The sequence below is a fragment of the Sycon ciliatum genome, chromosome 12, assembly GCF_964019385.1.
Source record: "Sycon ciliatum chromosome 12, ocSycCili1.1, whole genome shotgun sequence".
NCBI classification, from domain to species: Eukaryota; Metazoa; Porifera; class Calcarea; order Leucosolenida; family Sycettidae; genus Sycon; species Sycon ciliatum.
Window position 1 is genome coordinate 14571983 of NC_088654.1, and position 22520 is coordinate 14594502.

Sequence of the window (22520 nt, forward strand, 5' to 3'; positions counted from 1 at the left end):
GAGTCGAGAATGGAATCAAGAATCAATGAATCGAGGGCGAGTGAGAGAGCGACAACGCAATATAAAGGGCCTGGGTAGCTTTGGCAAACATGGACGCGCTACCCAGGCCAAATGAATAATGCATGAACTAATGAATTACATGTATATGAATTAATATATTGTGGGCCTAACATCAACAAAGAGCGTTGAACGGTACTCGCACATTGCAGCGAGCTCAGTTCTATCTCAACGTATCCTGTAGTTGTGGTGGACAAACACCCATTTGATCCTGTACCCAACGAATGTAAAATGTTCACCAGGCCTATGTGGAAAAAAATAGTTCCGCGCAACTCATTGTCTCATACACAGAGCTGGAACGATTAGTCCACAAGAGTAGAGCATGAGCTATGTGCTATTTGGGGTTCACTGGTCCTTCCTTTTTGTTGATTGTTCTGCACGTGTGTGTGTGTGTGTGTTTGTGTTTGTGTTTGTGTGTGTGAGTGTATGTGTGTGTGTATTTGTGTGTTTGTGTGTGTGTGTGTGTGTGCGTGCGCGTGCGTGCGTGTTTGCGTGCATGCGTGCGTGCGTGCGTGTGTGTGTGTGTGTGCGTGTGTGTGTGTGTGTGTGTGTGTGTGTGTGTGTGTGTGTGTGTGTGTGTGTGTGTGTGTGTGTGTGTGTGTGTGTGTGTGAGTGAGTACATGTGTGTGTGTGAGTGAGTACATGTGTGTGTGTGCATGCGTGTGCATGTATGTGTGCTTGTGCATGTGCGTGTACCCGTGTATGTATGTATGTACATGTATGATGTATGTTGTGTGTAGATACGCCATATCTGTTCAAGGTGTGCCAGAACGAGACCGTCTGGTCGGCATGGTCCTTCAGACTCGCCGTCATCATCAATGTCCTTGTCGCTCTCTACTACCCGTTTGGCGATGAGATTCCGTACATGGGTTTCACGACGTGTGAGTCAGGATTTTAATGGGCGCAGATTTTGCACGAAAACTTTATTGTCAGTAAAGTCTTGCAATACTTCAGCGACCCTGGCTGTTAAAGTCTTGCAATACTTTTAGTGACGCTGGCTGTTAAAGTCTTGCAATACTTTTAGCGATTCTGGCTGTTATAGTCTTGCAATACTTTTAACGACGCTGGCTGTTAAAGTCTTGCAATACTTTTAGCGACGCTGGCTGTTAACCCATTGAACGCTGATGACGTCTATAGACGTCATTGAAAGTGCCCCCCACGCGCGGGATGACGTCTATAGACGTCATGGGATATATAGTGATTTCTGGCACTGTTTGGTGTGTAAAAGCACTGTTAGTCAGTTGGATCATGATCCTGCCTCTTGTACGATAGGTCGCTGGTACGAATCCAGCTTGGAAACACTATGAGTCTTTTTTTCTTCTCTTTTCAGCGATCTTTCAGCTGCAATTTCACGCATTTGGCGTATTTCACACCATTCGAGCAAACTTGCGTCCCCTATTGTGAAGCGCTATTCTTTTTGGGGACTGTATCGATTCTGTCACCCTGTAGTTGATAGTCTTGGCAATCATTTCCAAAATATTTGAGAACCCCAGTTGCCAGAACCCTGGAGTTTTAGAACTTGCTATTGGCCCTGTTTTTAGCATTTTATATGCAGAGTACCATAGGCAAGGCCCAGTAGCGCTGAATGGGTTAAAGTCTTGCAATACGTTTAACGACGCTGGCTGTTAAAGTCTTGCAATACGTTTAACGACGCTGGCTGTTAAAGTCTTGCAATACGTTTAACGACGCTGGCTGTTAAAGTCTTGCAATACGTTTAACGACGCTGGTTGGTACTGACCTACACCTTTTATTTTCTACTTTCGTGCATCATTGCGGTAGGTTGACATCTACCCTATTTTCCAGATTATATGCCGCACCCAGGTTTGTTGTCACGAAATACGGACATCAACTACAGTCAACTTTGCGTATAACGACACTCGTCGGGGCATCAGAAAAGTGTCCTTATTCGCGAAGTGTCCTTATACCCGAAGTCTCATTATGTATTACAGTTAGATGGGACTTTGCTCTGGGCGTGGAAATTCTGTCGTTATTCGCGAATTGCCGTTATATCCGCAGTCGTTATTAGCGAAGTTGACTTTACAGTCCATTCATTGGAAACTGGCACCCTAACTTTTTGGTGTCTCCCACACATAGTTGCAGATATCGTGAAAACAACAGTACATCCTGCATTGTGTGACCCGTGCAATTACTCCTTGCCACATTTGAGGCCACAAAAGTCCAAGAACACACAGGGAAATAGAAATTCAGCCAGGTTTTACAAAATTAGGACAGGTATGCCATGGCAAAATGTATGGAGAAGCAGATCCAAATCCCAGATTTTTTAGATTTAAAGTGGGTTTTTGATCCTCAATTCGGCCCAAATCCGACTTTCAAAAGCCAGCGGGACAGTTTCCGATGAATTGACTGTAGTGCCCTTTACATGGATATCTGCATTCATTTGACCACCGTAGTATAAGCCGTACTGACTTGTGCTCATCTTGATCCATAAGAGGGTGGTGGCGTTCCTTCGGATGCGGACAACTCAGCCACCAGCCGAGCCTCGCGCGAACCGTGAACAAATTAAGAAAAACTACACTCCTGAAAACACGATAGTCCGCAATTTACTGCTTCTAACGTTGTTTTTCTTCTTCTTTTTTTTCTTAACTCATAGATCTGTCACCGCACCTCATTCTTCTTTTCTCATTGTTCATTCTTGGAGTGACGATCTACCAGTGCTACGTCATAGCCATCAAGACGCATCAGCTGAGTCGCTACATGGCCGGACTTATCATGCTGGAGGTCCTGGTAGCGTTTGGACCGTCGCTGACCATACGTCTGCTTTCTACTATACAGGTGTGTGTGTGTGCGTGCGTGCGTGAGTGTGTGTGTGTGTGTGTGTGTGTGTGTGTGTGTATGTGTCTTTGCGTGCGTGCGGGCGGGCGGGTGCGGGCGTGCGTGCGTGTGTGTGTGTGTGTGTGTGTGTGTGTGTGTGTGCACGCATGGGTGCGTGCGTGTGGGTGCGTGCGTACGTGCGCGCACGCGTGCGTGCGTGCCGCAGAGTTTTCCGTGATCACGTGGCACATGCGATCCATGATGGTTTTGTGCCTGGAAGTACTCGCATTCTGTGATCAGTCTGCACATGTAGTTGAATTGTGACAATGGTCAATCAAATGATCGATCACATGCATGGTCGGTTTGCAGTGAAATAGGCACGTGATCAATCACATGCATGATCAGTTTGTACTGAAATAGTCTCACAATGAATTACATGCATGATACGTCTGTGCTGATCACATGATCAATCACATGATCAAACTCATGCATGATCAGTTTGCGCTGATCACATGATCAAACTCATGCATGATCAGTTTGCACTGATCACATGATCAAACTCATGCATGATCAGTTTGCACTGATCGCATGATCAAACTCATGCATGATCAGTTTGCACTGAAATAGTGGCACGATCAATCACACGATCAATCACATGTGGTATGGTACGTTAGAGTCATAATGTTTCATCCTTGCCTGTCTCCGCTCGGTGCAGATCATGAATCGGGTCATCCTGTTCATTAGCTTCATTGGCAACCATGGCGCCTTCTGGTATGGTATGTTAGTCATGATATTTCAACTCTGTATCTGTCTGCCCGGTGCAGATCATGAATCGGGCGATCCTGTTCATGAGTTACCTTGGCAACCATGGCGCGTTCTTCAAGGACACCGACCTGTGCATAGCGGATGACTCGCAGCAGGCGGATAGGATGGCGCGACGCCGCAGGTCCTACTGGTCCTTCGACTTTGCCTACCACCTCGTCTACCTGCTCATCTGTTTCCTGGGCCTGGTCGGTCACGTCTTCTTCTTCTCATTTCTGGTGAGGCCGGCTTGTGTACTACAGTCCGTTTCAAAAAGATTTACAATCCTGGCGATCGCCCGCGGAGTTTGGCGTCTTACCGTATGAGCACTCGAGCGCTGCCTGGAAAAACTCACTGTGAACTCGAAGAAATATTCCGCGCGAAAGCAGGAAAAATGACAACTCACTCACGTTGATACAGTCATCTACGGTCTGGTTTACATCAAACGAGTTCTTCCTCGTATCGATAATGGAGTCAGAGAGGACATGTCGAAACGAAAGTGTTGTAAATGTTGAAGAGCTGCGCATGGGTCCGTTTTGTGACCAAAATAGTTTCTTTGAGCTGCGATGCAATTTACTCACCGTGTGACGAAAACGACATCGACACGGACTCATTCCCAAGGCCATGACTTGGCAAAGCTATCCGTGTGACTTCGACGACATTTTGAGAAAAGCAGACGCTTGTGAACGCTGATAGAAGACTGCGTTGACTGCTAAATTCAAATAAATTGGCGATCTTGAAATACTAAAATAAATCTCAAAAAGCTACAGCGCGATGACTTCCATTATAATTCACTCACACCATTGCAGTGTTGTGGGTGTGTTCACATGGCGTGAGCCAGTCAAGTGTCAGTCAGTTCGGCAGGAAGCGCGAGCTCCAACAACAAGTCGTTTGGTGCAGCCATTATCTTTGTCTTGTACCAGCTTGATCACCAAAACAATGAAAAAAAGTTTGACTTGAGGATAGGTACTAGGTTGGGATTTGAACTCACAACTAACTTCATGGTCAGCAGACAGCATTCATAACCACAAGGCCAAAAAGGAAAGGATAAATCGTTGGTTTTGATAAAAAATCGATACTGGCTTCCTGGGCAAATGGTAAACCATGGGAAAAGGCCGGAAACCTGGCCGAAATTCTAACTCCTCAACGGTTGGTCCAATTGTTCCGAAACCTTCACAGAACAATTTGCCGTGTCCTAACAAGCCATTCTATGTACTTTGTTGTCCAAATTTCCCTTATCTTCATACTTTTTAAGACCCAAGCCTGATTGTAAATCTTTTTGAAACAGACTATAAGGTAGTGCGGTAAAATCCCCGAATGCGAACACCCCTAGTTCGGGCCTGTCTGTCCACCGGACGCCTTTCTGATCCATCTAGAGTCACCTCAACTGGCTTTTCAATGAAAAGGCCACAAAAACTGTTAGAACTGGCATAAAAAATTGTGTACATGTACTTGCATGCGGTAGGTATACAGGGATGAATTTATCCTGTATCGCATCGCAGTTTGCTACGCAAAATCGATCTACTGCTACTCAAAAATCACAGTGACACGCAGAAAACTGCCATACATACATGTACAGGCTATCCATGTTTTTTGTAGCTTATGCCACAATTGAGATTTTGCATAGCAAAAACTGCTATGCAAAAGCATGACAGTAAAATCATCCCTGGTATAGGCTGTCGAAGTGCCTACGTCACGCTGCCTGAGAACTCGTAGTTGCACGTAGTTACAAGGCCAAGTGGTGACAAACGAAAGTCGCGTCACCTGCACTTGTCGTGTCTCCAACGGTCACGGCATCACTTTGACTGAGGCACGCTGGTGCAAGATCGCGACTTCAAATTTTGTTTTACTTCAAGAAGTTTCCCCGTCGCTCTCAAGCCATTGTGCAGTGTTTTCCTGCTGAGTGTTCACCAACACCTGAGAGATAGGAGTTCTGATTCTCGCTTGCCGCTAGACAAGGAAACGAGCCCAGATTTGGTTGGTCTCAGAACTAAACGAAATCAGCGATCGCTGCGATAGAAATAACAGAGACACCCATCATTGCTTCTTGGCCGGCGACTACATGTAAAGCCGAACGACAGTACAGGCACAGCAGTGGCCAAGCAAAAAAATCAGCTACAGCTTCTCCTTCTCTACAAGGCGGAAACTACAAACTCAGCGACAAGTAGTACTGAGTAGCAGTTGATTTGAAATAAATAGTAGGGGTGAAACGATTACACTTTTCAACTATCGGTTAACCTACCCTTGTATCGATTCTATTATCGATTATGATATCGATTACTGCATACTAGAAATTGCACTGCCAGACCAGCACAAAGCGTGCCGTGTTGACCATATACATACATACACACATGCAGATGAACCGTGTACTCTACACAGTGGAGTGGCACATCACGTGCGGGTGGTGCAGACAGTCAGCTTGGGTTCTCAAACTGCAATATAGAGGGTCATTGATTACAGCTGGAACTGCCCTACACGTGTGACTTTGTAGTTTGTACAATAACAAGTGAGGCAACAGACTCCATGCAATGTGCTGATGCCGTGTGCGTTTGTGTGTATGTGTGTGTGCACGCGCGCGTGTGTACGTGTGCATGTGCGTCTCTTTGTGTGTCTGCGTGTATTTGCTGCCTGTTGGCGCACCCCCTGTCCCGCACACACGAACAGCTGTTTGACATCCTGACCAGGGAGGAGACGCTCTTCAACGTCATACAGAGCGTCACCAAGAACGGACGGTCCATTCTTCTCACCGCTATACTGGCCCTCATACTTATTTATATGTTCTCACTGGTGGGTTACACCGTCTTCCAGGAGGTGAGTACTCCCTTCACAGTGTACAGTATAGCAGTGGTCCCTTTGTAAGGGGCCGTCCGTAATTATCGATCTTTTTCACGAGGAGAAAAAGCTTCGTTTATGGGTGGGTGGGTTGAGGAGAGTTTCGTTTTGAAAATTATTGATAGCTGAAACATCAATTGAAAGCTTCCAAATAGAAACATGGGAGTTTATACCTGCTTGGTCTTCGCTCTGCTCACATCTCCAAGCTTTTTTCCCCTGTTCTAATTTGAACGATGCCTACTGCGTGCGTGTGTGCTTTGTGTGTGCACGTGTTTGTTTGTTTACCACGCAGCATTTCTCAATGCCTGTGGAGTGTGCAAAGCGGAACCGCACCGTTGTCGATGCCTTGATGGGCAGTGTGTTCGGGAAGAAAATGCCCGATGAGGTGAGGCGGAAGGTGGTGACGTACCGGGAGAAAGATGGAGAGAGAGAGAGAGAGAGAGAGAGAGAGAGTGTGTGTGTGTGAGAGAGAGAGAGAGTGAGAGACAGAGTGAGAGAGAGAGAGAGAGTGTTTGAGAGAGAATGTGTGTGTGAGAGAGAGAGAATGAGAGAGTGAGAGCACTGTGATTGCTTTTATGATAACATGTTGAATATGTTGCTCCTCGGTCATTTTGGTCTTTGTACGTATGCGAAAATGTCCTGAAGGAATTGCTGCTGGTAACTACGATGCTTCTGAGCCACTTTGTGTGTCTGTGTGTCCATCTGTCTGGCCATCTGTCTGTCCGTCTGTCCGTCTGTCTATCCGTCTCTCTGTCTCTCTCCTCTGGTGCGGTGTGCACGACTGCCATTTCCCGGCCGGTGTTCTCAGCTTCTCTTCTACCCTTCGAGCATATCACCGCCTGTTCACCAGTCTAACGGTGTATGCCACGCTAACGGCACAGGCTGCAATGTCACCAACGCCACCCGGCCGATAACCACCGAGAACTTGGCGCCCGTCGTCCCCGAACTGGAACGTAAGAATGTGACCACTGAGCATGAGTGTGAAGATTTGTACTTGGTTTACTTGATGTGGATCATGTCCTGTCATTTATTCATCCCACTTTTTTGGTTTTGGTGTTGTGGCCTGCTGTGGTTTGTTGCGTGTATGTTTGTTTTTGTGTGTGTGTGTGCGTGTGCATGTGTGTGTGTGTGTGTGTGTATGTGTGTGTGCGTGCATGTGTGTATCTGTTTGTCTGCCTCCATGTCTGCATGCAACGTATATCAAGCCTTTGCCAGACTGTGTGTCTGTGTATGTTTGTCTGTGTGTACTGTGCCGTTCTCTCAGTGGAGTGTTCGCCGACTGAGAACCGCTGTGACACGCTCTTCATGTGCATCATCACCGTCCTGGACCAAGGTATTCGGCACGGCGGAGGTGTCGGAGAGGTCTTGGCCTCGCTCTCCAGCAATGTACGTTGTGTGGTGCTGTTTGCTGCCGTGGCGCACGCTCATTGTCGCCTCCATTATTGTTCAGTTGCGTTCAAGTTCCGAGCACCGGAACTTAAGGTGGTCCGGCCAAATTGGACACCTCACCAGAAATGAACGAGTTTGGTGGGTCAACTATTTTGAAATGAGGCCTGGCTGGACCGGGTCCTACAGCTCTGGTGTTCCATTGTGAATTGGTATTGATGAGGAAGGAATGGTTGGGGTTTTGTGTGATCGTGTTTGCGGCAGTGTGTTGACGGAGTTGGGTGTCCACTGCGTATTCGTATGGGGCAAGGGGATTCTGGAGGAACAGTATGGCGTGGATCACGTGGAACACTAATGCTTCCTGCTTCCTTGCCACAGCTTTCTGTAGAGAGTTACATTGTACGTTTCTAATCCCGTCATCTCTCTCTCTCCCTCTCTCTCTCCCTCTCTCTCTCTCTCCCCCTCTCCCTCTCTCTCTCTCTCTCTCTCTCTCTCTCTCTCTCACTCTCACTCTCACTCTCACTCTCTCTCTCTCTCTCTCTCTCTCTCTCTCTCTCTCTCTCTCTCTCTTTCACCCTTTTGTTGTTTGTGCATTGTTTAGGACCCGCTGTTTCCGCTCCGTCTTATCTACGACATTCTCTTCTACTTCATCATCATCATTATCGTCCTGAATCTCATCTTCGGAGTCATCATCGATACGTTCGCTGACCTGCGTTCGCTGAAGCAGGAGAAAGAGCTAACTCTGCGGAACACCTGCTTTATCTGTGGTAAGCCGGTGATTATAGATGGGTTTGTAGCTACGGGGTTGCTTCACCTTGCGAAACACCTGCGCTATGTGTGGTACGGTGCTTAATGACGGGATTGCTGCTACAGTGCATTTCTGTTATGGCGAACTTCGGCGATAAATAGTGCTGAAACGATTATATCGATTACTCGTTACTTACTCGATAAGAAATAGATCGAACGGTTATTTCGATTTTATCGGCTAAACGAGTAGAATGGTACATGTACTTACGCTCAGTGCGGGATTTCCCCCATTTTGGGGTCGCACAAAGCGTGCATGCATCGAAAGTGTTGCGAGTACGACACGAGTATGTACATGACTGTACACTTGCAACATCGATGTACGTGTAAAGTACAAGCGCGATCTGAGAAACATCGACGTGATCACCGTCGCCGTTTTTTGAGCTGACTACTTTTCTTACCAATCCCGAAAAGATTGTTGGAGGAGAGAGAGACTTTTGCTTGCCGAGCTGAAGCTAAAGGATTTGATGGAGTCCTGCCAGCAGCTAGTCAAAGGACCTTGGTACCTTAGGCAGACCCTGACGGAGTTTGGAGGCCAGCTAGCTCTCGGTGAGGAGAGAAACATTCGCGTGGCGATCGACTCTCCGTAAAAAAAAATACAAGCTACATAGCGCCGACATACTGCAACAGCTACGATTTCAACTAACTTCTCGATCTGCTGCTTCACAAAGTTCAACTATTTACAAGTCCTGACTGTTGTAGTCTGAAGCTGGAGTCTTATCGCCCACCTACAGGTAGCTTTTGGAGCTGATGGATTTCCCGACTTGGACTCCTTCCGCAAACTCTCGCAACAGTACTACAGTGTTGCTGTGTTCCTGCACACTCGTGTCGACATGTGGCCAACTGCACATGTACCAGATCCCGGAGGCGGAAGAGCTTGACGAACTCCGCTGACTCCACGTTGCCGAAATATCGCCGTCGTCTTCGTTCTTATCGCTGGAGACATTCTCCCCTTCCAGGACCGGCGCTTAGTTGTCGTCCCGGAGGTAGAGACTATGTTGTCTTTCGAAAATAGTTCTTCATCAAGCTCGCGCGAATGATGATTCTCATCATGAACTCGTTCCGACGTTGTGACATGGCGATGGTCTTTGGCGGGGCACTGGCTTGGCGAAAACGATATCTTCTTGCGCAGTAGAACATTGATCGCCTGCAGATGAGTACAGTTACTTCGTGCTTGGTCCTGTTGGAGGAAACCTGACAGGAAAGAGGCAGGACTCATCGAAGACGAAGCGCTCGCAACAAACAATGGCGCTCGAAGTATCTCGTATGATTTAGGGCCTATCGCTTTGAGCCACAGCGCTCACAGCCTTGCCTACTTCATCAAAGTGAGCTATACATGTTCGTTGACCTCTTCACACTACACAGAAGAGCGAAACAAGGATTATGGCTTAGCACGTCAACTCCAACAGCAGAACATTATCAGTGCGAGGGAGAAACCAACACAAATATTTGCTTTCTGTCGGATCGTCTCTCTTGCATGCAACTAACGAGAAAACCGTGTACTTACCCCCGCATTCACACGCAAACTATCAAACACATCCTGTGCTGCATGCTGATCGGGTAGTGCCATGTACATGTATGTGTTGTACAGGGTACTCTCAGGTGACATGCCCCCTTTCGAACCCAGACAATCTTTTTGGGATTGGTCTATTACATACAGCATGCAGGACGGGCAGGCTCAGTATGTGTCTACACTAGCTGCAGGGGTTGGAGTTCCCTCCACGTGCAAGTAGTCTTGAGCTAAAGACAGTATTATTATATATTATTATAATATATAGTGGTCTTCAGTTTAATGTTTTCCGTTCTGTCGATGGTTCCAGAACCAGTTTGCTCGACTGTCGATGGTTCCAGAACCAGTTTGCTCGACTGTCGATGGTTCCAGAACCAGTTTGCTCGACTGTCGATGGTTCCAGAACCAGTTTGCTCGACTGTCGATGGTTCCAGAACCAGTTTGCTCGACGACGAGCTAGGCCTGGCGTCCGGGCCTATTTTGAGCATAGACAGGAAAAGCAACTAGTTACTTGTCGGTGTGCCGCGCGTCAGCTCATTCGTCGAAATCCACCGATCTGCACCCCTGGCTTGCTTCTCTGACTTCATCGTCGGAGTCAGCGAAGTCACAGGCGAAGGGCACCATCAGCGCTTGGGTTGCAACCAGTGAGTTGCCTCTGTCTTGTCTGTATTCGTCTGGTCAGTCCGAACAGCTGACAGACTTGTTGCGGGAACATCGGATCTATGCACCCGCTTTCCGTCGTTGGCGATGTTGGACTCGTAAAATTTTGAAATTCACAGAATGTACATGTACTGATGTAGTTGCAATAATAATCGTTTAGCCGATAAGCCGATCGTTATGGTATCAGCTAAGCCACTAAGGAAAAAACGTAATCGTTTCAGCACTAGCGATAAATAATTATCCTGCACAATGGATAAATTTATAGTAAAGAAAAGGACCAAGAAACTACAAGTTACGCTATAATGTCCGCTAACACCACCAGTTTCTATACAATCAGCTCATGAGCTCATGCGTAACTTGTAGTTTATTGGTCCATTTTCTTTACTATAAATTTATCCTTGGCTCTCCATCCGAGTCCATTCCTGCCCAATGGTGTTGGTAATATCAGGAGTCGACGGTACCAGTGCATGTCCAGGTCGGCGTAGTGTGTGCGAACTAACTCGGTGCAGAGTTGCTTTGAATGAAAATGTTCGGGATTTGAGCGGAATAACGGTGTGGATGGAGATGATAAACAGCCTCTCTCGAATAGAATCTCCTCTTGACTAGAAGCCAACTCCAAATTGGCAACAAATAGAAGCCCCCCGGCTTCTAATCAAGTGAGTACGGTATTGCTCTCATTACCACTTGCCTTCATCGCCTCTCCCTTCTCTCTTCTGCTTCTGCCACGCTCTATCCAGGACTGGACCGCAAGTCGTTCGACAATCGCGACGTGACGTTTGAGGAGCACACTGACCAGGAGCACCGTCCCTGGAACTACCTCTACTTTGTCGTCCTGCTGCGCACCAAAGACCCGACGGAGTTTACTGGACCAGAGAGTTACGTAGCCAACATGATTGAGGTGAGAGGAAATACACTTTAAACTAGGGCTGAGTCGGGTAACATTTTCTTCGGGTATCGGGTAGTTTTCCACGGGTAGCAACGGTACCCGATCGGGTAATGTATCTATGGTAACACCACAATGCACCCCTTCCCTTACACACTGGGTAGACATGCAGAGTATTACATGAATTTGTACACGTGCACTGTACATGATGTCATCTGCGACTTTGGGTTTTCGGGTACTATTTTGTACCCGTCTACCCGAGGTGCTCACGGGTAGCATGGGTACCGGACTACCCGTGCACACAACTACTTTAAATGCTGTGTGCTGGCTAGCTCCTTTCTAATGCTGGGTACAGCTAGCAGACAGTCCATTCTATACGGACTTTTAATATTTGCCTGCATTAATTTTATGCATGCGTGCGTATGTGTGTGTGTGTGTGTGTGTGTGTGTGTGTGTGTGTGTGTGTGTTCATGCGAGCATTTGTGCATGTCTGTGTGTGCGTATGTGTGTGTGTGCGTGTGTGTGTGTGCGTGTGTGTGTGTGTGTGTGTGTGTGTGTGTGTGTGTGTGTGCGTGTGTGTGTGTGTGTGTGTGTGTGTGTGTGTGTGTGTGCGTCCATGTGTGCGTCCGTGCATGCGTGCATGCATGTCTGTGTGTCTGTGCACGCGCTCACCCATGCACATGTTTTGCCCTGCGAGAGCAGCAAGGAGACTTGGAGTGGTTTCCGCGCCTGAAAACCCTGTCGCTTGCTACGACAGAGGAGGCGGACAACGAACCAGCCGCATACGCCTCGCTGAACGATCAACTACAGCAGACAACAGTCCTGGTCAAACAACTCAGCGATCAGCTGAATGAGTTGAAGGAGAAGGTATGTCTACTAGTATAAGAGATCATCTGTCTGTCTATTGCAACACACACAGGACTATGCTCACTAAAATTGAGTGCAGCGCTGCTTTATTCCTGAGATTGGATTTCTCTGGTCAGACCTGTACTGGGAGGTGATACTCAGCGTCGGAGAAACCACTGTGTGAACTACCGTGCTTTCCTTGCTCATTGTTGTCTTTGTCCTTGGGTGTGTGTGTGTGTGTGTGTGTGTGTGTGTGTGTGTGTGTGTGTTCACATGCGTGCATGCCCGTGTGTGTATGTGTATATGTGTGTGTGTGTGTGTGTGTGTGTGTGTGTGTGTGTGTGTGTGTGTGCTCGTGCGTGCGTGCGTGCACGTGTGTGTGTACGTGTGTGTGTGTGTGTGTGTGTGTGTGTGTGTGTGTATGCAGATGACTGAGCAGCGTAAGCAGTACCAGCGCAGTTTCATGCTTCACGTTCCGCACGTCCAACAGCAGCACAACATGTACCAGAACGACGGGGCCAACGATGACCCAATGTAGCACGCCACCGCACGCCACTGCACGGTCTGTAGTGACACACAGTCTGCTGTGCTCACGCTTCCTATGCAAAGTACCTGCTGATCTGGAGTTGGCGCTTCTCTTTCAAGTATTCCGGACGTCCGCGTTTCCCGACCTATCGGAGCAATGCTCCCCCCGCCCGCTCGTTATCGCTTGCTGTTCGCCTGCTGACGATGCCGACCCAAGTTGGGTCTGCTGCCCGCCCTGGTCTGGCTGCTGGCCCACTCGCCCCGGTAGCGTGTGGCAAGACGCACGGCGACGACGCTGTGGAATAGATAGCATGTGTGTGTGTGTGTGTGTGTGTGTGTGTGTGTGTGTGTGTGTGTGTGTGTGTGTGTGTATGTGAGAACGTGTGTCTGCACGAGTATTTACTTCAAAAAAATTGTTTCCGTCGAGAGTTAAGGAAGTGGTGCTGTGCCAGGCACTTTTGTCAGCCGTAGTAACAAAACAACTCGTTGGTCACAGCCGATCATGCAACGCCGCATAGCTGTGCTGCTGGGCTGTCTGACTGTGCATTTCCCGACCAATTCCCGCTGTATCATGCTCTTTCTCTGGTAGTTTTTTTATGTTTGTGTTTGTGTATGCATGTACGTATGTATGCGTGTGTTTGTTTCTGTCAAAACCGTATCTGGCCACAAGTGCAGGAGTACAAGAAGCACTGTACTGTACCGGACGCATTGATTTTTCCTACCTAAAACGTTTCATAACGATTTATGAGTATGAGTGCTGGCGGTATTGCCCAGACAAACTGACTTCTTCTTCTTATTCTTCTTGCCAGGCGTGTTGCTTTCTTCTCTTGCTGTATGCACCCACCGTCCGTGGGCCTTTGACCCGTGATGCTTGTTCCCCATGCCCTCCCCTCCCCCAGTCCCACTGTTTCATTTTTCCCATGCTCTGCTTTAGCCCGTTGCTCCTCCAGGTGTATTGCTGCCATGAACAGCATCGGGACAGTTTGACGACGCACTGCGAAGGTGCTGTAGACCGTGTGTGTGTGTGTGTGTGTGTGTGTGTGTGTGTGTGTGTGTGTGTGTGCGTGCGTGTGCATGTGTGTGTGTGTGTGTGTGTGTGTGTGTGTGTTTGCTGGTTCTGTGAAAGCATCCGCCGCCGACATTCTCGTGTCCTATTATATTCTCCTTCCCTTGCTTGTTGATGCCATTCGCACACATACATACACACATGCGGACACACACACACATCACACACGTATGCGGGGTGTTCCCAGAGCTAGTTCTGTCCCCCCCCCCCCTCCCCCCACACACACCCACACACACACACACGGGGAACTCGCCAGCAAAGTTGAACCAATCCGCCCGTGTAATAACTAGTTACATGACTGTCCGAGTGCACACGTACTCAATGTTCTATTCCTGTTTGCTGCTCTTCAACCTTTAAATTTACTGCTGGTTTGTTTTGCTACTGTCCCATACGTTCTCCACCTGAGCTATATGTCATGATGTTATTCTAGTTTTGGTTTTTTGGTATTTTTTGGTATGTTAAAAATGTATCTAAGGTTATCACAAGCTCTCCCCTGCTGTGTTAGGACACTGGAATTCAATAACTTTTCTCATCCAGACAAACTCTGTTTCACTGATTTATTTGTCTACCTCGTATACCGGTCTTCCTCAGCATGAATGATTCTAGGCAGCCGGTGCAACATCAGAGCCTTTGTCGCATTCGTTGTACGTGTGTGTGTGTGTGTGTGTGTGTGTGTGTGTGTGTGTGTGTGTGTGTGTGTGTGTGTGTGTGTGTGTGTGTGTGTGTGTGTGCATGCACGCGTATGTCCTGCAAGGCTGCGAGATGGTCCATTCGATAATTTTCATTGGCATTGCCATCGACAATGGCCATGTTCAAGGTGTGCGATTGCATGTGTATGTCCACGCACATGTGAGTGAGTGAGTGTGTGTGTGTGAGAGCCACTTCAATCAGCTGTGTGGTGAATACCAGGCTAAAATTAGTGGGGGGCAATTCATCAGCATTGCAAGCTGTAGAATGGTGGTGTTATAGCCTTATAATTATCCCAGCACAAGTTGCTATGTCTAACATAGCTGTTCGCTATCATCGCTTCCGCGATTGGCAGGTCTGAGGTCTGAGGTGTGTGTGTGCGTGTGTGTGTGTGTGTGTGTGTGTGCGTGTAGGCTAGTAGCTGAGGCTGCACATGCAAGCATGTGTGTCTGACTCTCTGAGCTGTACTTCTCACTGGCATGTCAATCATGCACAGCTAGCACAGCACAACCTGGACTCTGGAGGCATTCAGTTTTCGAGAGCACTGCACTGTACACGTGTAGGTTACACTCGATCTCATGCTCATGCCTCGTATACATAATATACAGTAAAACCTGTCAAGGCGACCACCTGTCCCAGAAGACCACTGCAACCAGAACCCAATGATGCTTTTTCCAGTCAAATGACCCTGGATAAGGAGACCACCTGGTAACAGAGACCGTGTTTTGAAGGTCCCTTAAGCAGTCGTCTTAGACAGGTTTCACTGTAACTCCGAACCGCGCGCAATAAAATCCGTTGACAGGAAAAAGGACAGAAATTATGTTTTTTTCCATTATGATAATGGAAACGAGTTATTAAGAGTAACTCTCCACCAATGTAACTACAGTGGTCCCTCTGTAATCCGGCACCATTTGTGCCACGAAAACCTGCTGGATTAGGGAGGGTGCTGGCAAATCTGATTTACTGCTGCAATGTGCATGAAGAGGACATGTTGGCTACTGAAAATTGTGCTGGTTTATCGAGGGTGCTGGATTATAAAGTGCCGGATTAGAGAGGGACGACTGTACTATACTTTATACCGTCAGAAAGTGCAACAACTGCATTTAGTAGGCACGAAACTGACAGAGTACTGAGACATTCGACGTCCTGACACCTAGCTTCAACATACAACACACATTAATTATATTATTGGCTCAATACCCGAGTTTCAAATAAATTCGTATTCTAAAATTAATGACACACAGTCGACTCCTGGTAATAACGAATGGCGTTCTGCAGGAGAATTAGTTCTTTTAAGTTTTATAGCCGAAGTTCATAACAGCAGAAATGCACTCATACCATGCAGACAACACGTACGTCACGACTCACGACTGCCATACGGCTCAAGACTGTATGAGTGCACGTGACTTGGTTATCAGGTGGCCCTGCAAGAAACAGCTCAGCTTTCGCTTGCCATGCTTCTGCATACATAGCTGTAGCTGATCGATACTCCTCCATCAAGTTTCCGTACCATTTTTGCTCAAATTCCGTAGTGCGGACAAAGGAGTGATTTTCCGTGCAAATACGGGAAGGTCGGATAGCACTCACACACACACACACACACACACACACACACACAAACACACACACACCATGTACACGCCAGTCGCAAGAGAAGCACGCAAATCTGAAAATGCACTGAATGTGCACCCACAGATTTTCTCTTATAGCAACGATAGCGAACAAGATCTGAATGAGACAGATCAAGACTTGCGCCAGATAACTGCCTAATCCACACAACTGACGAAGCCATGTCAATCGACCACCAATGCACACCTGGTCTACACCACAAGGAGTACATCGGCATAAAACGGCCAGGATAGTTGCCTACACACACACACACGGGCGCGCGCACACGTGCATACACAGGGAGCAAACTGCCAGGCACGGCAGGAGTTGAAAGCGGATACAAGATAATTATTATAGCTTTGCTTTGGTTATGCACGTTCAAGTAGGTATTCAAGGGAAAGTGCCAGCACTCTGGGTATAAAGACTGGATCAATTGGGGATGTATAATGTCATAATGGGAGAGTAGATCACCTATAATATTCCTTGGACTCAAATCGTACTCAGTTTCAAGAAGCAACTTCCACAACCTATGCTGGGCTATAACCGGGCAGACAGTGTGACAAAACACACACTGATTTCGGTGCTCATCACATGGCTACTAAGAATTTATCGTCAACGATACATGACTAACATTGCCTGCTAGAAGAAGAGCGCAGAGAAAGCATGATCTCAGTCCCGGGCTACATGTACAGGTACGCTGCATGTAGTGTGACATTCAAAACCAGGCTAGCGTCCCGCGTTTGTCTCCGTGTCGGCACGCCCCGTTCGTTCCTCGTCCTCGTGCTGCCACAGCTCCACGTCGACCATCGTGTATAGGCGCAGGTCGGCGCGACGCAGCAGTCGATACTTGATCGTGGCGACGCCCTCCACGAGCAACGCCTGGTAGTTACGCAGCAGCGCGAAGCGGTCGTCGGCCACCTGCTTGGACTTGCGGTGAGCCTTGCGTATGGCGCAGTACCGGCCCGTGGCCGCACTGCGCTTCTCAAAGCCACCGCTGACCGACTGCAGGCGCCGCTTGAAGTCGTTGTCCTCACCGCCCCAGCCGTAGAAGCGGTTGTTGAAGCCGTTGGCCTCCTCGAAGGCGCCGGCCTGCACCAGATTCACGCCGCCGTCCGCATCGCCGGCCGGCAGTCGCCAGTAGTGGATGTCGATCGCAGTGCTCAGCTGCCACGCCTTCACGCGTGGCCAACGCCCGCAGTCGTAGCTGTTGCCGTCGTGAACGGGTATGAGGTCAATGTCGTGCAGCGCCACGCAGTCAAACCGCTCATCTCGCGCCCGGTCGCGATTCGCCTCCACGTAGCCGATGTTGAGCAGCGCCCCCCGGTTGAACTTGGCCGTGCCCAGCTGGTTGACGATGAAGATCTCAAACTCGATGTCCTGCCGCGACAGGAAACGATAGATGGCCGGTATGAACGTGGCGAGCTGCTCGCCGCGATTCCGGTACGGAACCAGGATGGCCACGCGGGATTTTCCAGTTACGGCGTTCGTGCCGTCACTGTCACTCCTACCGCCGCCACTAGAGCCTGTGCTGTTGTTGCTGTTGTTGCTGCTGCTGCTCGATGTCTTGTTACCGCTGCTCCCCGCAGTGCCTGCAGAAGCAGGAGCAGCAGCTGCTTGATCGCCACTCTTCACCAGCGAGCTGCCAAGTGTACGGCGTGTGACTGACGATCGCTGTCCGACTGTCATCAGCAGGAGGTGCTGTTCAATGCGCGACTGGTTGAGGTCAAGCAGGTGACATCCTGGGCCACGACTGCCCAAGAACGGCCACCAGAGCACGTCCGTGTTCTGAGGCTGGCCAGAATAGATACCAGGACCCGTCCAGAGCACTGCTAAGACGAATCCAGCCGCCAGGAAGAGCAGCGAGTCTCTCCAGGAAGACGGGGCGTTGAGCTGCGAACCCTTGCCGCTACAACAGCCTGGGAACTTCAAGCACTGGGCCGAGGTGATCTCAACGGCCACTGTTAGCACGCAGCAGCGACAAGTAGACGACATGCTTTGCGCGACCAGCGAGTTACTTCATTTTTAGCAGGCTCAACGGCACATGTCGGGCAGATCAGAGCGAGCGCGGGGGCTGCACTTCACATGTGCACACCAATCTAGCTCGTAAACTCTTCACTACTAGTATACATGGTATACTGGGCAAGAGAGCTCGCAACTACTTAGTTCTCACCATGTCCAAGTCGAGTGCCTCAACGCCAACTGAGGCGCTGCTTCTTCAGCAGTGAGCGGATGGCCAGATGCCATTGTTATCTGATTCTGAGCTTTTCTCGTCCTTGACCTTGTACTAGAAAATAACAATCAAAAAATGTATGCGCAGAAAATGTTTCCGCCGCCAAACGAAAAAACTCAAAACTGCTTGTACTAGTACTACTACTAAAACCAGAGTGTGCAACTCGGGATGGTTCCTGTGGGAGCGCGCGTAATTCGTGCACTACGTCATTTCTGACAGCATGTTAAGGTACAGGTACTAGGTACTATAGGTACGGAGAAAAGTTGAACAGTTACAGGAACTGTTGTACTACTTCGAAGTACTATCTACCACACTCGAGATCACCCAAAGAATAAAGCGACACTAGGGACCTTTCGCACTACGCGTACGGATACGAAACGAATGCTGATTCGTCACCTGGGTTCGAGGATTCGTCAGAGTCGCCGCGGAGAGCTCGTTTTCACGAATGGAAGCCTCTTCATTCGTGGCACGCTCCGAATCCGTCAGGTACACATTTTTTTGCAAGGTACACATGTTTTGCCAGGTACACATTTTTTTCCCTTGATTCCATGATCCATGCACGTGTGCGCGAACACACCCGTACGCCAAGCTACCGGCCGTATTCGTAGTTGCCATGCACATTTGCATTACGACTTGCGAAACCTGAATTCTGTTTTCAACGAAACGATTACGAGCCGAATCAAACTTTCGTTTCGCATTCGATTCGTAGCAAATGCGAAAGGTCCCTACTAGCTCATTTTTACTACTTCGAAGTACTTATTATTTGCCATGGCGACCCCCGTAAGTCCAAATAGCTGGCCGGGCAGGGTTGGGCCTTTTTTCCTTTTTCTTTTTCTTACTCAGCTGGCTTGGCGCATCGACTGTAAAAAAAAAAAAAAAAAAAAACTTGTAAGTTGTAGGCGCCTTGCCTCAGCTCCTGGAAAAAAAAAAAAAAAAAAGAATAAAGCGATTGAATTCAAAATCAAAAAAATTGTTGGGGATCGTCTGATGCATATTCAAGCGAGGTACAGTCGGGCTTGATGACTGATCAAAGCCCTCGGGCTGGTCCCTTGGGCTTTGATCAGCCATCAATCCCTCTGTACCTCGCTTGATTATCTACTTGATACCATTGACATTGTAGTTGCAAACAAGTACCGGTAACTACAATAGTCATGTAGTTTTTTGAATTAGTTATTTGAAAATGGTGAGCATCTTCATCTTCTTCCCGGTGCGCATGTACACATATTTTTTGAATTTTTTGAATCTCGTACGTGCTCCAAGCCAACTCACCTCTGCTCAAATCGACGGCGATTTATTTCGCGATTTTAGGTCGATCGCCACGGAAAACCACACCAAACGTGGACAAAACTCCACGTTTTTCACTGAAGACGCATTGGATGTCCTGATAAAACGGATGGAAAACCTCGTAATGGCTGATGAAGAAGAAGAAATTTGTCGAACTTCCAAGGCGCACTGCAAAAGGAGTGCAAGAGTTTCGCAAGGGAAAGTAGGCAGGTCGGATTCAGTGATGCTTTTGCTGTCGATTGATGTCAGTTCCAGGTGTTCGATTTGTAAGTGCAACAGGGGACTCACTTTGGCACCACTGGCTGATGGACTATGCAGGTCACTGAGTTTGTCCTCATTTCGGTTTTTTGAGACGGATAGCCTGGTTGTTGTTGTTGTTGTTGTTGTTGTTTGGCTTTATTTAAAGTGGAGTTCCAAAACAGGCCTAAACCTAATGACAATGGTCCCACTGGTGAGTGACTTTACTTGTCGGTGGATGTACGCAGCGTACACAGTCACACAAAACACCGAAATCCTGAAACTGGACGTCTAAAATCAAGCAAACTCTGTTCCATTTTTCTTCTTCTTTTACTTGTGTTGCGTGCACGATTGATCTTGGTTTTTCCATTATTATTTGCCATGGCGACCCCCGTAAGTCCAAAAAACTGGCAGGGCAGGGTTGGGCCCAGGGAGTCGTAAAATACCGGGAGGCGACACGAGATGCACAACCGCGTCGGATGATTGCCTCAGCTCGGGCACGAGTGCTGAGACCTCACGCGCTGCATGGCGAGGGACTTCCCATGAGGTCAAAGCGGCGCAGGTCATGCAAAAGGACGCGTTCGCTGTTTGGTCCAAAAAATTTGAAAACTCAATAAAATTATCCTGCACACAACGAATCCAGTGTCAGCAGTTCGTTTTGTTTTTCTAAGTAATAATACTTTGTGCCTTGGCCTTCGAAGTAAAGGATGATGGAGCTTGACAGAGATGACTGCCAAAGTGATGAGTCCACCGTGGAAGATGTAGATGACGCCACGTATTCACTTGGTGACCTGAGTTGTGGGGATGTTCAGCTGTGGGCTACAGGTGAGATTCTTTCGTTTGCATGTTTTTGTCTCTTCCTTGTGGACACGAATGTATAATCTGTAGCATACCTAAGTGCCCGAACTGATCCGATAAATTAGGTGGTCGACACCATCCTTTTCATCCTAGTCTGCCCACGATGCATTGTCTGTTCACTGTGACAGGATATTTATTGAAGTCCTGAAAATTTACGTGTGTACCTAGTATGTATCATCACCGTAGATGATGTAAACCTCCATCCTCAAACCATACTTTGTCTATGTGCAGATCGATGTAAGAGTGGTAGTGCCATCATGGTGTACAGGCCTATGGAAGGTGCAGTGATCCATGGAATTTGCAAACTGCTGACAATGAGACAGGCGAGTGTTACTGAGGCGACGGAGTCATTCCTGCATGTTATTACGACACGGTTACACAAGGCATCAGGTACTGCAAATCTGCTATGCCAGGAAGTGTGCCAGCTGAAGGCATGCAAGGGTGCTGATATTTCGCAAGCATGGCAACAAATGCTGTCCGTCATCGCAACAGCTATTCCCGAAGTGAAAATCAATTGTGAAGGTCAGTGCGTTTTGCATGCATGTTGGAAAAAAATTGGCTTCTGACTAGGTATGCAGACTAGGTATGCAAACACTGGCTTTTGAATACTAGTACAGTCTCTGCAACCACCAGTCCTTATATGTTGTCTTTTTCTTTTCTCTTCTTCAGATTTGGAAGTTACATCTGCAGTGCTAGCGAATCTGATAAGCTACCTGCATGCCACGGCTGCCGCTGCTATCAGGAAAGCGTCAATAGCACCATCCAAAGCTGCTGAAGCCATCCCCGAACCGGTGATTGACAATTTGTCTCACCTTGCTGAAAAGTACCATGGTGGTTGGTGCTTGGTGGCCGTGCGGCGTGAGCTGGAAGGAGCAAGGTGTCGCAACGACAACTTGCTGCAGCTTATACCTTTATTTGGCAAGGATGCCGTGACAAGCCTTCAGCCTTGTTTGGAGAATTTTGGAGCCATTCTCCAAACATCTGAGCATCAAGCGTTGCCCAGAAATGACCAACCGCTCCGTGACCATGGCTATGCAGCACCCATAGCTGCAACACAGCATGAAGAGCAGAAGCATACGTTTGTACTTGTGCCTGCTGCATGCTCCTTGTTTCACCAGCTTAATTTAATAACCCATTCCCAGTTCCCCAGCATGCTCAACACACACAAGCAACACGCCGTGAGTGCAATGCAAGCTCTGTATAAGACAAAATACGACACAGATAAAAACAACTGAACCAGTGATATGTGAATTTTGCGCTTGTGTGTGCACGAGCATGCATGTGTGTGTGTGTGTGTGTGTGTGTGTGTGTGTGTGTGTGTGTGTGTGTGTGTGTGTGTGTGTATGTATGTGTGCTTGTGTGTATGCTACTGTGATAAGCGGTACAAGCAGTATACAGGATATTGACGGGTATTCACCTTGAGTGCATTCGCCGATAGTGTGACTTTCGTCGCAGAGAACTTTGCTCAGTCGGT

The 22520-nt window shown here is 48.1% G+C and overlaps 3 protein-coding genes across 5 annotated transcripts in view; 2 read left to right on the forward strand and 1 right to left on the reverse strand.

Moving 5' to 3' along the window:
* LOC135828775 (inositol 1,4,5-trisphosphate receptor type 1-like) overlaps positions 1-14768 on the forward strand; it is an 89855-nt gene extending 75087 nt beyond the window's left edge. For all 3 annotated transcript variants that reach the window (XM_065341200.1, XM_065341201.1, XM_065341202.1), the window contains 11 exons: positions 798-938; positions 2669-2850; positions 3654-3869; positions 6295-6441; positions 6755-6847; positions 7271-7415; positions 7727-7848; positions 8450-8615; positions 11560-11720; positions 12408-12572; positions 12979-14768. In XM_065341200.1, the coding sequence (XP_065197272.1) occupies positions 798-938; positions 2669-2850; positions 3654-3869; positions 6295-6441; positions 6755-6847; positions 7271-7415; positions 7727-7848; positions 8450-8615; positions 11560-11720; positions 12408-12572; positions 12979-13089 (1649 nt within the window). In that variant the 3' untranslated portion in view covers positions 13090-14768. The remainder of the gene's footprint in view (positions 1-797; positions 939-2668; positions 2851-3653; positions 3870-6294; positions 6442-6754; positions 6848-7270; positions 7416-7726; positions 7849-8449; positions 8616-11559; positions 11721-12407; positions 12573-12978) is intronic.
* Positions 14769-16479: 1711 nt separating this feature from the next.
* LOC135828373 (beta-1,4-galactosyltransferase 4-like) lies at positions 16480-18774 on the reverse strand. Its single transcript, XM_065340824.1, has one exon. The coding sequence runs from the start codon at positions 18427-18429 to the stop codon at positions 17164-17166; it is 1266 nt and encodes a 421-aa protein (XP_065196896.1). The 5' UTR covers positions 18430-18774; the 3' UTR covers positions 16480-17163.
* A 1849-nt stretch (positions 18775-20623) lies between these two features.
* Positions 20624-22289, forward strand: LOC135828564 (uncharacterized). The gene is made up of 3 exons (XM_065341000.1): positions 20624-21013; positions 21278-21568; positions 21716-22289. The coding sequence occupies exons 1-3, from the start codon at positions 20896-20898 to the stop codon at positions 22279-22281; spliced, it is 975 nt and encodes a 324-aa protein (XP_065197072.1). The 5' UTR covers positions 20624-20895; the 3' UTR covers positions 22282-22289.
* The last annotated feature ends 231 nt before the right edge of the window (positions 22290-22520 follow it).

What these genes read in the sequence shown, in the direction of transcription:
- LOC135828373 (XM_065340824.1), bottom strand. Translation starts at nt 18,429, where the DNA reads ATGTCGTCTACTTGTCGCTGCTGCGTGCTAACAGTGGCCGTTGAGATC.
- LOC135828564 (XM_065341000.1), top strand. Translation starts at nt 20,896, where the DNA reads ATGATGGAGCTTGACAGAGATGACTGCCAAAGTGATGAGTCCACCGTG. An exon ending in TGTTCAGCTGTGGGCTACAG is followed by an intron (nt 21,014 to 21,277) that starts GTGAGATTCTTT and finishes GTCTATGTGCAG; the next exon opens with ATCGATGTAAGAGTGGTAGT. An exon ending in AGTGAAAATCAATTGTGAAG is followed by an intron (nt 21,569 to 21,715) that starts GTCAGTGCGTTT and finishes TCTCTTCTTCAG; the next exon opens with ATTTGGAAGTTACATCTGCA.